The sequence below is a fragment of the Catharus ustulatus genome, chromosome 5 (genome assembly GCF_009819885.2).
Source record: "Catharus ustulatus isolate bCatUst1 chromosome 5, bCatUst1.pri.v2, whole genome shotgun sequence".
NCBI lineage: Eukaryota > Metazoa > Chordata > Aves > Passeriformes > Turdidae > Catharus > Catharus ustulatus.
The window spans coordinates 19,133,358-19,149,711 of record NC_046225.1 but is presented as its reverse complement, the minus strand read 5'-3'; the positions used below and the strand labels follow the sequence as shown (position 1 = coordinate 19,149,711).

General features: G+C 36.3%; 1 protein-coding gene across 4 annotated transcripts in view; it reads right to left on the bottom strand.

The window, feature by feature from the left end:
* GRID2 (glutamate ionotropic receptor delta type subunit 2) overlaps positions 1–16,354 on the bottom strand; it is a 698,066-nt gene that overhangs the window by 555,455 nt on the left and 126,257 nt on the right. For all 4 annotated transcript variants that reach the window (XR_004417944.2, XR_004417943.2, XM_033060210.1 and 1 more), the window contains exon 2: positions 3,036–3,191. Coding sequence is in view for 2 of the 4 variants with exons in the window: in XM_033060210.1 (XP_032916101.1) it covers positions 3,036–3,191 (156 nt within the window). In the remaining 2 variants the exon portion in view is untranslated. The remainder of the gene's footprint in view (positions 1–3,035; positions 3,192–16,354) is intronic.

The following is a 16,354-nucleotide window of genomic DNA, read 5'->3' as shown; positions in this document are numbered from 1 at the left end:
GAACATGCCTATAAATGGTCCCTGAGGGCACTTCCAGTGATATTATGGAACATGTCATTCACAGGTCTTCTAGGCTAAAACCACTCAGCTTTGCTGTAGTATCATGCCCCCAATGCTGTTCAAGAGATGCCCTAAGGTTCAAGTGCAAGACATGTAAGGGCACCTTAATAATTTATAAAAACAGATTCAGAGGGAAGAACACAATATTACAAAGTTGGAAATTCTCTCAAATTATTTATCTTTACATCTCAAAATTGTTATGAAGTGTCTGAGTATTTGTTACATTTATTAGTGAAATTGGCAAGTAACTCCTAAACAAAGTGAAGTAAATTATACAGGTTGTCCACTACCGCATCATTATGAAAAATAACTCTGTACCTCATGTCTTGTTTCATGAGGTCTTTGCTCATAACTTCTTGGTTTTTTGATATTCATAGTCCTAGGCAAATTATTTCTCCCTCTCTATTCCCTGAGAAGGGTCATTTAAAGACCAATCTAGACCAATTTTAGACCAATTTTAAGCTATTATTATGGATATAATGCTTTAAATAAGCATTTTACCAAACAATACAAGTTGGGAGTTTTAAAGGCTCTTCTTTAGTTTATATAGTAAGAAAAAAAGTCAAAACCTAAAACACTCCAGATACTGTAGCCTAAAACAAAACAGACTTCAAGTAGTTTATATAAAAATAATTATAAAAAGCAAACAGTAAATGAAATTAATAGTATATTGTTTTAACATTTAGGCTCTGCTTGCTAGGACAGGCCATGGACCTCAGACTCAGTGGTTATGATTCCAAGGAAAGGTTCATGTTTGCATGAAAAAGGCATGTTTAAGAACACTGAATATCTCACATTGAAAAATACGAGATTTATGCTTGTCCTAATATTTCTTTTACAAATAAAAGACCAGAATGGCCTGAGTGTTTAAATGAACTTTTTTTCCTGGTGTTTAGTACAGTGCATTTCTGCTAAGCATTTGTCCAAGTTATAAACTATGCCAATATGCCACTTTTGCCAATATGTGGCAAAAGTTAGCGTGGTCCCTTTCCCTGCTACTAACATTTATAAGAATTAGAATTAAGAGCAGGGGATGAGAGATATAGAGGCACAGAGAAAAGTAAACAGGCAAAAAAATAGTGCAAACTAATCAAATTATTATACTGGAGCTTCTGCCTGTGGGTAGTTAAAACAAAACACAGCTGTGGTAAAATATTTTAACAAGCAAAACATCACCAATACATACATGCAAAAGATTAAAACCTCTGTTCCTCACCTGGATTATTCCAGACAAAATACAGGGCCCTTTAAAGGCAGGGAATATGATATTTGCTCAGCATGTAGCTGTATTTGACCACGTATTTACAAGAAACAGATTTACTGGAAAACATTGAACTCATCAATATCATAACAGACATTTCACCCCCTCAACAGATGGTAATTCAATTTATGTCAGATCTGCTCCATTCACATTTCAAATGTTGACTATACTTTCAACAAAAAACCCACAACTTCTGGATAAAATAATAATTGAATATTGAAATATTTGGTCACTAACTCATTTGGAATGTTCTACTTTACTAGGCACTTCTAGTTTCTCTATGTTACAAATAAGTTATTTAAAAGATAATTTCATGAAACAGCTTGCAACTACCACCACAATGATACAGGAAATTAATTGCTAAGTTTCAGAGTTAATTAATGCTAACAACAGAGCATCAGCTAGCATTATCCATCCTGGATTTAAAAAAAAAAAAAAAGAAAAAAAAAAGCTTAAATACCAACAGTGTAGAAAACATCTTAAGAAGATTGAGCTCACTTACTCATTTTCCCCTCTGTATTCCAAAATAATCAGGTAGTTCCTGTTTCTGTGTTAGCCTTTTCATGTTGGAAATTGATTCTAATTGGAATACTTTAAAAATCATGCCTTTTTCTGCTTCAGTCATATCAAGCACAGACTCAAATGTTTCTCATTACACCGACCTAGCTACTTTAAAATTTAACAGAACAAAAAGTTACTAAATCACTAAATTCTGAAAAATTAAGAACATCTTGGTTAAAAAAAAATGAACCAAAAACCCCAACAAAATAACCATTAAACACTTTTTCACTAGCATTGCTTTTCAATAATCTCTTGAAGCCAAACCTGTGACTTCATGAATATTGGAGAAATTAATTGTATATTTCCCTTAAATTTCAAGTGGCAATACAGAGTTAGAAAACCATAAAAACTTAGTTTTGTTGTTAAGTAAAGTTTGTTAATATACTTGCAATAAATAACTTTGGCATCTTGGGCAGAAGTTACTGTTCCAGAAGAGCAAAGAAATAACAAATCCTTAGACCCCAAATTTGAATCCATATTTCAAAAGACTTCTCCCAGCTGTCTTTCCAGAGAACTGCTCAGTCACACCAGTGATTTACTAATCCAGCTCAGAGGGATTTCAAATATTATTTTCTGTTATCATCCTGCCACTACCACAGGAGCCCAAAGCAATGTCGTCATCCCTTGTCCAGTAATTGTGGAATGACACAAAGGACAGGCTGAGAACAAAATCATGTTGGGCACAGGCAACTTAGAGTCACCAGGTTCTTTCTAATCCTTTTTTTTAAATGTGTAAGTTTTCCAGGTATATGGGCTGAAAAGGTTATCCATGTAACATCCTATGTTTCCCAACAAACTGCCATTAAGCGCACAAAATTAAACTAAAAAGTATTGGGAAGTAGTCATCATTTTGACAAGGAACTTCAAAACAGCCTGGAAAAGAGGAAAGATGTAGGCAAAGTGTGTCTGACTTCTTTAGCACATTTCAACAGCCTGTACATAGAAAATGGATAAAAGCTGACTTATAGCTACAAAGTCACTAGGACCAACATAAACCAAAACAGCTAAATCCAAAATTAAATACACTATTTGATAACTCATATAAAAAGAAGTCAACAAAAATGACAAATTCCCATACAGATAGGAAACTATCGGGGTAATATTTTCAAGTAACAGCAGAAACAAGAGTAGGAAAACTCTTCAGTTGTCCTACCTTCTTGAACTGCCTGGAAAGGATTGTTGCCATCCACAAATGTCACTGAACATGTGATTTTCTCTGTTTGTAAGATTTCATCATTCTGGTTGAGATCGGCTACTGCCATTCGAAAAACTTCCTCATCTTTTTTGGCAGATTCATCAAAAATCGCCCCTATAGAGGAAAGAAAGAAAAAGAATAAAAATCACATTGTACCTTTTACCTGCTGTATCCCAAAACATTCATCATAAGCACTTAAGACACTTTTTTTCTAGAACACCATCCCTTCCTCACTCCTTAAGAGCAGTTTTTTTCTATCCAGAGACCAGAAGTTGCTTCACAATACACAGAATTTCTACATTCTGACATAAATTAAGATGTATATTGAAGGGAAGCATTGATTCCAGCTAGAAATACCAGGGAAAACTAGTTAGGTACAAAGTAAACGATCAGTATAAGAGCATGGACATGAGATGAGAATTTAGTTTTTTCCAAAAGGTGTCATTTAATATACTGAATGACTACAGTGGATTATAATCTACATTTAACATCATGTCTACTGACAACTAAAAATATGAAGTGCAAACAACTTGAGAATAAGCCTAAAAACGTGGTAGCACTGGGAAAATGAGGTAGAATTAACATCTACCATCAATGGACAGGTCAGCAGCCAATATAAATTATTTTAGGTGTAATACCTCTAAGGAATTGCAAAATAATTCCCAGCTAATCATCTGACTCTTGAAGTCAATAAGTTAAATTTAAATGGTTAATTAAAATAAGTTCTGCTTTTGTAAATCTCACAAAACGTGAATGGTCTGCCTATTTCATCAAAACTTCTAAGCAGAACATTTTAAACAGGGAACCAATAAACTCAAGGGCAGCTGGCAGAGTGAGAGTGCCCAGCTCATTTAGCCAGCTCTTAGGTGCACTGAAAAAGAAGCCCAAGACTAACCCAGAGGTTTAAAGCTTTTTTTTAAAAAAAACTGTAGCATCACTTTTAACATCACTGATTTCCTATCATTTTACACTCACTTTTTGTATGAAATATTTATCCAGAGATGGCTTCAATTAGTGTTATAGTCCTATGACAAACGCTAGATTGTTTGAAACCTTAAAATCAAGGCTATCAGATTTTCAAGCACCTTTAAAGCTTTCCCTTCCAGGCAGTAGATTAGTGACAGAAGGGTTGCTTCAAAACCCGACTTTTGAAAACTGTGTTTATTTATTCTTAAGTGTCTGCTGTCAATACAGAACTCAGCTAAGGCAATGTCAAGGCAAATGAAGACAATAGAAAATGCTGATCATTGATGACTGCAGGTAAACACCCACAATCAGTGCTAGGAAGAACTGAAAACTATTCATTTAGAAGAAATGGCTACTTTAAGATAAATAAACTTCATAAACAGTGTTTGGTGTGTTTTTCTCACTGACCTCTGACACTCATCTCCCTGCCAGCACCACTCATCTTTCGTGAGCATCATCTCTTCCTACAATCTGACCGCTTTGACTCCAGCATTTTCCCTCCTGAAGCTCCTACCATCTGGAACAGCTGTTCTTTACCTCTCCACCTCATTCACCTGTCATCTCTGTGCAAATCTCAGTTGAAAACATTCATTTTTCCCCTTGCCCCCATTCCATTTTCCCTTGCTTTATTTAGCTCCATGAAGCAAAGTTGCACATGACTGAGAACACGCTTGGTATGCAAGATATTACAAACCCTGTCTTCTCCATAAAACAGCTATTTGTTGATACATACAGCATTTAAGGGGACAAAAAAAACTGTGTCCAAGACATGTCTTAAAGCATGTTTCTATTCTCATGGAACTCAAACCAAACTCACACAGGCTTCATTGTGGGGCTCCACCTACACTGGTAATAAAGACACAGTCCTGCAAACATTTCAAGGAACGATTCTACACAGTTACCAAGTAGCAAGGGTAAAATTAAGGGGTAAAAAAAAGAACTGGAAAATAATTACAGCAATTAGTCAAATTTTATCCCTGTAGAGTAATTCTGCCACAAATGCTATACTGCAAAGTAGTGAACATACACAGTTATCATGCACACACACAGGGCAGCTGTCGACCGTGTTGCAGAACAGCATGGAAAAACAAAGATCTTCCAGCCAACACTGCGAAGTGCAGTTTCTTATTCAACAGATGGGAAATACCATCTTTAGTCTGGTTTAGTCCCCCAAATAACCCAGCTCGTTTATTAAGTAGAGGATACAGCAAAGTACCTAGGTTTCTTTTGCGTGTGTCATCATATAAACTCCCTTTAGGACCTTCACCCTTCCACTGCGCAACTGAGGCTGCTGCCAAGATAACCCTGACTGGTGAATCCATCCAAGTTCTCAACGGATTAACCTTCTTGACAGTCTTCTCTTTCATACACAGGTATTCCTAATAAACTAGGCTCTTTCTCCAGTTTCTCAGCCTGCCAAACCCTACTTCTGGCAGCACCTGACTATAAGAGACTGGGTGAGATCAAACTCCATGCTGTTTTCACAAATGCTGCTCTTTCTCACTTTTGCTCTGACCACTGCTTATGTTTTTATGGCTCTATATTTCAGAGGCAAACTTCAAAATTCTTCCTATAACCAATACTTTATCTGACATTTTAAAGAAGCTACCTCACAAAAACATCACACATGCTTTAGTGTAGGAGTATCTCCATAAGAAAACACAGATATATACATGAATCAGATAAAAAAAGTTCTAAATATAGTTTGTACAATGCTAAATGCCATAGTTCTAAACACAGTTTGTTCATAGATGATCGTAGTCTGAGCATCCAAGCAGAAATTAGATTGTTTTCCTTTAGAAATTCAGGTCTTATTAATTGGAAAATCTAACTTCCCCACACAAAAAGCCTTTAAAGATATAATAAAGATTACTCTGTTCCTTTCAGGAGATGGCAGTGCACAGCAGCACATGCATTATACTTTCAAACAGTGATAAGAAGAATTTTATTATATAATTGATTCTCACAATTTAATTTCAGTAGTTACATAAAACTGAAAACCTAAAACCAAAAGAAAGTCAAGCCACAAAATCCCTGAATTATTTTAAAATTGTTACTATTCTCATATATATATAATTTTATGTCCCTGTTTCAGCTATTTTTCATTTGTCTATACATTTCTATATTACAGATGGGGGTGGAAGAGATTATTTTTTGTTTTCTAAAAGAAAAGATGTTTTCTTAAATGAAAAGATGGAAGGGTTTGTTTGGACATTGGTAATATTGCTGGAATGTTTTCTTTTCTCTGTCATTTCAGGAATTAGCCTCCAGTTTACAGGATTGATCTTTCTCATGTGAAAGATGTATATCAAAATTGTTACCTCTAGCTCCATAAGCACCCTTTATTTTAAGGTTAACTTAAACCTTATGTTTGAGGTACATTTTCTTGCCAAGGCCTGAAGTTTTATGTGTATTTTTCAAAACACTGTCATTCAACCAAGTCAAACTACACAAATGAACAAATAAAGAGGAACAGACTTGAAAATTACTTCCCTAGTGAGACCTATATGCTCTCTCATTTCTTCATGTAGAGCTGGAAATGAAAGAACTGGGATGACCACATGGAGTACAAGTCTAGAATAAACCCTTCTGGCCATAAGAAAAGTTGTTACAGAAAGTAGTAACAGCTAAGGAAGAAAATTATTTCTGTAGATATTCCAAGGCACTCACTCTCTAGAAAAATGATGCAACAACACTCTTTACAACGGGAGAAACTCTTCAAAATTATACAAAAGTAATGCTGTTCATTTCTCTTCCAGGCCTGCTGCTCATCTCAGCTGGAAGTGGCCTGACACTAAACATGTCATTTCTAACTATGCTCAAGGAGCATCCCCACGATTGCATCAGGAGCTGACATGCTGACACAGCAACTACTCTGCACCAGTTTTCCTCCTCCTGTTTTATTAGCATGTCATTACTTCCAGCTTTATTTCAGAATCTGGATGAGGACAGCACAAATATAATTCTCTCCTGGCTTATAAAAAACCCTCAGCACATCAATAATGTCGTGTGGCTTAGCAGAGAATTCTTTGCATTTAACTATCTCATTTGCACTCACCTATGCCACCAGAAATTTGTCGTTTTAAGTTTATATAGACCAAATCAAAGAAATGCTCAATAAGTTCAGATACCAATAACATCATTAGAATGGCTTTCAAAAGATTCCTTGTCCGACTGACCCATACACACACAAAAAAAAATAGACCAAATTAGGTATTATCAGCTATTTTTTTTTTCTAGAGTGATTTGAGCAGTCTTGTGGAATCAGTCCAGACAACAAAAATGTGAGATAAACACATCATGATTGCAAGGATGAAGTGAGAAGAGATTTAAACCATTGTTCATCTTTCTATCAACTAAGAAAGGACAAAGTCTGCTGCTTGAAGTGTTCTCAAGTGCTATAATTTTATTACATATGAAAGTGTGACATTTCTGGACCTCAGTGCCCCATATTGGTCTCAGAAAATTAAGTACCTTATTTCAAAGGGCACACAGATTAAACGCCATTGTGAATTGAGGTCACAGTTCGATTTCAGCACGTGCTTGATTTTCACCTTCCAAGATTGGCCACAGCCACCTCACCAACAAAAAAGCTATATATGCTTTGCCCAGTAATGTACTAGTTTGTTCCAGAAACGTTTGGAGAAAAAAGGAAGAAAATGGCAAAGTCTACATAAAAACTTTTTGAGCGACTCTCTCATGGCTCCCAGAAGCTCCTGATTCTATGACAGTTCTTTGTGCCACTGATATTGCCAACTTTCCCCAGTGCTGGAAACCAATTCCACTGTGTTTTCTCAACTGCTGCTATTGAATTATTATTCTGAATGATGAATTTAACACTGCTGCTGGGAGAAGGATGGCCATGCTGTTAATGCTCAGAAGTGGAAGCTGAGAGTTTTGACTTTTCATGGCAGATCTCATTTGAAATGTCTTTCAGACCTATGAGCTCATTGCCACAGGTCTAGCTCCCCAATATCAAATTGGGTTAGGAAACATTAATTTCTAGAGGCCTAAAACCAGTATTTGAGATGCTCACATGCATTGTAGAGCCAAATCTCCTGTTATTTCTAGGCCATGTGAATATCTGGTTGGGATAATCTGTATCAAATCCATTCATTTTTAACTACAGTGGCAAATGCCTGGGTATATCGCATACTGTCATGTCTGATTTAATGAATATATGCATGCAGCTTCAGTAGGCCAATTATAATGGCATTATTGTCAACAACAAGAAGAACTGCAACTGCAAGAGTTTTAGAGATGGGTTGAAGTAATGTAGGAATTTAGGAAGTCACACACAGAGACCCTGCCTTGTGCATGCAGCTCCCGTTTTCATGGTATTCAGCATGCACTTGTACAACTGGACCCTAAATTTCACTGTGACACATTTAGAGCTGCTGTTAAGCTTCTCTATTGACCAATAGGCAGCTGAGTATGTGCAATCACATCTTGATTTTGTCAATAAAGGGAGAACAGCACGCTTTGCCTTTGTCTTTGAAGTTGACCAAGTTTCAGAGACAGCACAGGCAAGCTTAATTTTGTCATTGCAGCATTAAGGCAGTTGAACTCCTTCACCCCGTGCATCAGGAGGGACTCCCAGCAGATGTGCCCTGGGTCACCTCGCACGTCAGGCTGCGGATGCCAAGCACAGCTCAGGTCCCTGGGCACCATGGCTGCCTCACCCGGGGCCAGCGAGGGGTTGCAGCCCAGGGCAGAGCCAATCCTGCACATCTGGAACCGCCAGCCCCATGCGCTTGCTCCCCAGAGCCTCCCTGCCCTGCACCACAGGGATCTCAGCACCACAGTGCATCTAGGTCAAGCTGAAATTTTTGAAAACATTACTTGTTTGTTCATTTTAATTTTTCAAGGCTTTCACAGCTCCCATGATGATGTTAAAAGAGACAGCAGGGTAGGCTGAGGAGCACCTGCACCATCTCCTTCTGCAAAGAATGTAATGTCTCCATGCCCACCAAGTTGTAAAGGTAACATTTGTCTTTCTACTTTAAATATCTCTTATTTTAACAAGCACAATAAAGACATTGAGCAATACATTAGCACATACTATTTATCAGACTTATAAAAGAAAATTAAAACAATCAGCTTAAGAGAATGTGTTTGCCAACGTGAAATCTATACATATGTATGGAAGTTCTCCTTGTTACTTTTAGCAGCACAGATGAGACCAGGAAAACGTCCCTACAGTTTCTTGATTACCACTGACACAAGACTGATCAACTAAGAGAAGCATCAGGCCTACTGTAATTTTTAATTTTTGTTTAAAGGTCTGCTTCTGACAGAGAAGAGAGGATATTTTCCCAGACCATGAGCAATGTGTGTTTCCCTGAGACTGGTGGCCATACATGTATGGGCGACCATACATTACGTATACCTTCATAGAGATCGCTGCTATCTCCAGAATGCACAGAATGCATTCCTTAAATAACAACAACTGTGTCCACTTTTAATGCAAAGGGGAAAAAAGAAAAGACAGCAGCAAAATTATTAAATACAAGGTCAACACCTCATCAGAATACTTGGAGGGGAAAAAAAAAGCCATCCCAACACAAAATTCCCCACACTATATTCTAGGGAATCCACCCTCCCTCTGGATCTTTTCATCTAGTTCTGCAGTCTAGTGTATGTATACAAACTGTACATTACTAATGTTAAGAGAAACTACCCTCATAGTTGAACACAACAATTAAATCAAGGGTTAAAGAGTTGGACTGGAGAGTCAATATTTTCCCTGCTCACACCAAAGTTTAGCAAATGCTTTTTGAATGCACAAACCTAACTTTAGGTATATGAATAGTCTCTCTCAAGCTATATCAGGAAACAAGACTCTGCTGAGTTTCATACAATGCTTCCAGATTTGTGTGGCACCACTCACCAAACCAGTGCAAAAGATACCTCTGCTCCCTCTGGAAGCTGCACCATAAAAACACACAGTCTACTTCTGTCCCTTTTATAAGCACTTAACCCATGCTCAGATCATCTATATGACTGGAATATCACAGAAGTGATGAAGCAACTCCTTCCCATTACTGTTTTCATTTTCTAACTTGAAAAATTTGAAACAGTGGCAAACAAAGAATTTTGCAGGTGTCTCAATCTGGCAAATTGCTAGAGGCAAAGTCTGTTTGAAATACATAAAGTCAGAAAAGTGCAGTTGTCATCTAAATACAGAAAAGTCTCTCCATTCTTCTGCCAAAAGGTTGTTTTTTAATGTCCCAATCTCAAGTAAAACAACTGATACTGTTCTGCTTGGCTTTGAAAATTTATTTGTTTTAAATTATTTGACTTCAGGAGGGTATCCACTGTATTATACCTTTTTGTTCTCTCTGGAGTATACCAACCAAGTTTTGGAAGAATTGTAGCTTGACAGGTTGACAAATTAAATGAAGACTCCGCTTTTTAAGCATTTCTGAACAGTGAGAGAATGCTTCAGGTACTGTAGGTCACACCTATAAATTATAAGGTGATACTGAATTTCTACATAAGGTTGGATACAAGCCTAAAGGTATAGAAGCAATTGTTTTTGCACTGCCTTAATTTAATATGATTGAAGGTAGTCTGGGGTCAGTTAATCTTCAGCACACAAAAGGTGCTAGAGTTCTGTGGAGCTTAGGAAATTTTGAAAATTACTGCTCAGTTTGCAATACCAGGATGCACAATGGATATTTTTTTTCTATTCAATTCTACAACATTGTGGATACACATCCGTGTCATTGGGAGTTATGTTCACATTTGGAAAGAACAGACTAAGATCTTATCTTCCTTATTTACACTGTCTGTCAGGCACATATGCACAAGCACGAACTCCTTCCAATCACCATTGAATTATTTTGAGCTCATCCTGACATATTTCTAATTGTTCTCAAGTTCTAAACCATCATTTTACACTTATATTTAATGTAGCAAATGGTACAATTTGTCAAAATCATCTGCTGAATCCTGTTAATCTCATTTAAAAAACAGCTGTCATTTGCCAATCCCTTTTTCTGATGTGTTATTGTTGGCTACCAAGTATAAGCAAGAGGAATACAGAGGGAGAGGAAGGCAAAACATTTTGATCTTAGCAAGAAATGCACTTCATAGGATATCATGAATTAGAAGGGACCCACAAGGATCCAGTCTGGCACAGGCCAGCCCCTAAACTCACCATGAGCCATCTATTCTGATGCATTTCTTTCTATGCAACATATAATCAATGGTACCTTAGAAGGCAATTCTAGAAAATCTCCAGGTAAGTAATAAAGTCCCTTCTCAATTGCTCAACACTCTCATTAGCTTAAGGAGTCTTCAAGTCAAAAAGGAGTGTAAAAACTACTATATCAAAGAAATAATAATTGACATATACCTTGTTTTTCTTTTTAAGAGCTAACTAATTGATTGCACAAATTGCAGAGCCACTAAATTTATTCCTGTAGATTGAAAAGTGCTGCACAAGCACCTGTTGGAGCATTAGAGACAGTTAACTACTTCTGTAAATGCAGCAGGACACAATATTATCATATAAACAATACATTTTATACGCAATGTACCTTTCACAGTATAAAATTAAGATATCTTCTGTGCACTATTCCACTCTTAAACTTGATGGGGTGATTAAGTACAGTGATAATATCTTCACATTCATTATGCAATAAATGAGCTGAAAATAATGAGAAGCTTTTCATGTTTTCTATCATATCCACAACTATCAAGTTAGGGTCTAGCTGCGAAAAGCATCTGGTTTGGTAGATAGACTTGCCATATTATTAATACCCCATACAGAAAGTTAATGTGATGATCATAAATTTACTGAATAGTATGTACATTTTTGAAAATAAGAATATTAGAAAACAACCTTATAATGCATTTTCAGAGCTGGTTTAAATGCTGTTTTCAAACCAGAGCAAACACTGATTCAATACACTATTTCATCATTTTTATTAGCTCCTTCCTGTTAATGGAAGAATACCTCACAAAGCATCAACAAGGATGACTGCATCCCAAAAAAAGTCTCCTCAACAGTTCTTAAGCATTTGTCATTGCCTACTGACTTCCACTCTCACACTTGTTGCTATGCTTGTGTGTGCAAAATTACAAAGAAACTAATTACACTGCTAGGTAGAGATTAAGAGAAGACTGCTGCCAAACCATTTCTTTATGACATGAGGCAGCTGCAGCACCTCACTCCTGTAGCAGCTGAATGAGATTCCCAATATGCTGGAGATGTTGTTAAAACACTAACATATGCCTGTGTACACACACAGACATGAAAGTGCAAAGATGAGAGCATGAGGCTTTTCTGGAGGGCATTTTTCTGATTTTCACTTCCTACTTCACTTGAAAATTTCACAAGTCTTTTGTTGCATACATTTTAATCATTTCATGGATTACAGAAGCCTGGCTTAAAACACAGATACAGGTGTTGACACTAAAGATTGTCATTGGGAGGGTATTATAGGGATAAGAAAGTATTTCTTGAGTACTACACAGTGTGTAAATTTGGCTGCCTATTGCCTCTAAAAAAATAAGACAGTGAAGAGTCATCATGCTGCAGACTCACAGAATGGTTTGGGTTGGAAGGGACCTTTAAAGACCACAGACATGGGCACTTTTAATCTGATCCTGTTGTTAAAACCCCCATCCAAGCCAGCCTTGAATATTCCCAATGATGAAGCATGCCCAACTTCTTTTTGTACCACAGAGAAGAACCAACAGGTAACCTTTGAATATATGGATTTTAAAAAATCTATCTAATACAATGTGCAGTGATATGAATGCCATGGTTAAGAATTAAATAAGATGGGGAAGAAAGCAGTGATGAGAAACTGTTTTATGAATCCTACTGAATATGCAAAGGGAGATTCTGAAAATAATCCTTTACTTAAACAGCTTTTCTATTCTTGTGTAGGAGAGACATTCAGACAATTTACACACAAACATGGTATTTGAGTGGAAATGGGAGCAACCAAACAAATTAGCCCATTTTCTTGCAAGACAGGACAGGACTGTCTTGTAGAGGGCAATTTACATTCAAGCTGAAAATTAACATATGCAACTTCTTTCATTCTTATTTCACAAAGAGTAACAAGCCTGGAAGCAATCTGTTTCCAATTTCAACACAAAAAACACATCCAAAATTGCCCCAAGAAATAGCCACTTTCCAAAAAATTGTACAAATACCCTACTTCTAAAAACATGGTTCTCAGTACAGATTTTTATTTAATATATTTACTTGACATATTTACTTCTCAGCACAGATTTTGCTGAACTACTGTTACTTCCCTTAATTTTATTATATTTTATCATTTTGGCAAAAGTACAACCCATGTGGTTCTGAAATTTTCTTTGTAATTATTCAGGACTAAGGGCTCGGAGTGCCTTCATGACTGAGGATGTTGAATACTTGAATTCTTTGCCGCTTTCTATAAAAGATGGTGCCATATAATCTTGGTATTTCTTATTCAAGTTTTATAGAATATTTCCTACTTTCTTGACTCGTCATTAACATGTTGTATAAAAAATAGATTCTCAGAAAATATCTCTCCGACAAGCTGACAAAAATTATTTCAAAAATTGCACCCAATAAATTATTGTAATTCCATTTTAGAACAGGCAAAATGAGAAGTGGAGAGTAAGAAAAAGTCATCCTACATGAGACACATCAGAATATGACCAAAAAGTCCTGCTTTAAATTTTCTTAAACTCTCTGCTGCAATTTATGATCATCCTTTGTTTTAATAACCAAACAGTTCTTCAAAAATACAAGCTCTTTGAAAATTCACTCATTTGAAATGTCCAAACCCTCAGTGCAAGTCAATTAAAACCCAAATTCTGCTAGAAAGTAGTTTCCAGAGTATTAGAAATGTGTGCACATTTTTTAAAATGAAGACAGAATTTCTGATTTTAACACAAACTGTTAAAAATGAAGAACGGGTGTTTCTTCCATTGGCTTCTGTAATGTCTGCCACCAGGTCCATAGCTGGAATAAACTTTAATCTCCCCAAGATCACAAATACTTTTGAGAAACTAGCTCTGGCATTAGATTTTTTAATGAGACCTAGAACCATGTGTTTGGTTTAAGCTATCACCTGTCAAGAACAATTTATAAAAAGCCATATGCAAGTGAATAATTACTTTCCCATTTTAGAGATTAAGCAATATTAAGCAGATGTGGAGTTACTTGTTCACACACTCCATAATTAGTTGCCTGTCAAAATTAGAAAAATCTAATAAAAACCTGTATATTCAATGTACCTATCTTTATTTCTATCACTTAACACATATAATCTTGGAACACTGATATTAAAATAACAGTAAGTAAGCTATTATTATAGCTCCCTCTTTATCTGAAAATTTCATTGGAAAAGAGATTGAGTTTGCATTTTTTTGGTTGGAGAGTTTTAGGAGGAGGAGGTTATAGGTTTTGAGTTGTGTTCTTGGTTAGGATTTTTAATGTCTTTTTTAACTGGAGTGGTTCTAAACTGAAGATGACAAAAATGTGTTTAATGCCTTCAAAATCACTAACTTGAACACACTAAGTTAAGTAACTTGGGCAAAGCTTTCTTTTAAGACCTATAGTAATTTCATGACTGTAAGGCACACCGGATCATAAGGCGCACTTCCGGATGTCAGCAAATTTCCAAACTTTTTCCATATATAAGGCATACTGGATTATAAGGTGCATTTTTTTTCTTTTTGCGGCAAGGAGCCACACGCAACAAAATAACCAATAAGTAACGGAATCATGCGAGCCACGCCAAACCCCGCCGAGCCATGCAGCCCCGCCCCAGCCCTGCCGATCCACATGGGGGGCACGTGGCTCAGCTCGCACTTCTGGGTTGGCAAATTCCCGAACTTTGTCCATATATAAGGCACAGCGGATTATAAGGTGCACTTCTGGGTTTCGATCAAAATTTTAGTCCTTTAAGGTGCGCCTTATAAGCATGAAATTACTGTATTTTGAATCAGGAAAAAAATGCAAACCAGACAGTAGAAAAACAAAATAAATATTAAGTTCTACAGGTAAAAACCAACCAAACAACAAAAAACCACAACACACCACCAAACAAAACAAACCAAGAAAAAATGGTGTCATTAACCATATTCAAATTTGAACATGCAATTTAGAGTCTTAGACATGAATGAAAAAACTGATACTTGGAGATATCAAACTTGTTCTTGTTGCTGCAAGGTTTCTTCTGATTAAGTTTTTGAGGAGCTTGCTAAAGTGAGAGAGAAGCATTTTGACAGCAACCCATTGTAGGGAACAGATGATCTTGAGAACATGTCCTTATTTATTTACAAAAGTGGTAAAAAGAACAAGGAAACTTCCACTCCAATAATTAAAAAAAAAAAAGTTCTCTCTAACAAAACATTAATACAATCTGGAATAATTCCAGCTAATAACTTTCTGGGAAGCAAGATCAAAGTTTTGTTTTCCTCTAGTCAGCAGAACAGTTCCTGTAAATAATGTGCATTTTTTTTCTGTCACCATCGATAAGCACCTAAGTAATAAATAGATAGGGAAACCCAGGAAAGAAGAAGAATCTTCCTATTATTCCTGTAATCACTTTCAGTAGTAGCAATTCTCCCAGCTCACTAGCTCACAAAAAATATTTCTTATGATCTACTTCTGTAACTTTGAGAAAACAACCCCAGTAGTGATTGTTGTAAGAACATTAAAGCACATTAGGAAATTATTTTACAAATTTGAAGGACATGCTACATTGAAGCCTAGAATCTAAATTCTGCTCACCTCAGCATTTAAATACTTCAGTAGATGCATTCAGTTTAATTTTTCCAGTCACTTCTGCCTTAATCAAGTCTTTTTATGGTTTGGGGAAAGATGAAGAAACTTAGCTCACATTGATTTTGCCTACAGGTCTGTCACATGACCAGACATAAAGCTTTAAAATTTGTCTACAAGTTTTGAATCTCATTATTATCGTATCACTTAATTATCACAGGACCATTTTAATTAGTTACTACTGTGTTATTACCAATTAGTTCAGAATACTTTGAGTCTATTGCGGTACATTTTATCTGGGACAATGTGTAATTAATTTGTCAAATTACTCCTAAAGACTACACCAGAATTCTAGCTAATATAAATGTTTTTGCACTTCTAAATCCTGGTACTCAAATTCCTAACCAGAGGAAAAACCCTGTAAAATTAAACACTGATACAGGAATTCCCCAGCAGACTGTGCCAGACAACTTGTTTCTTGGAAAACTTTTTTTAAAAAATCTCTCTTGTTGGCCTCTTTCCAAGTAAGAAGAGGGTATCTAAATATTCTCTATTTAATAGTAATGGAAAA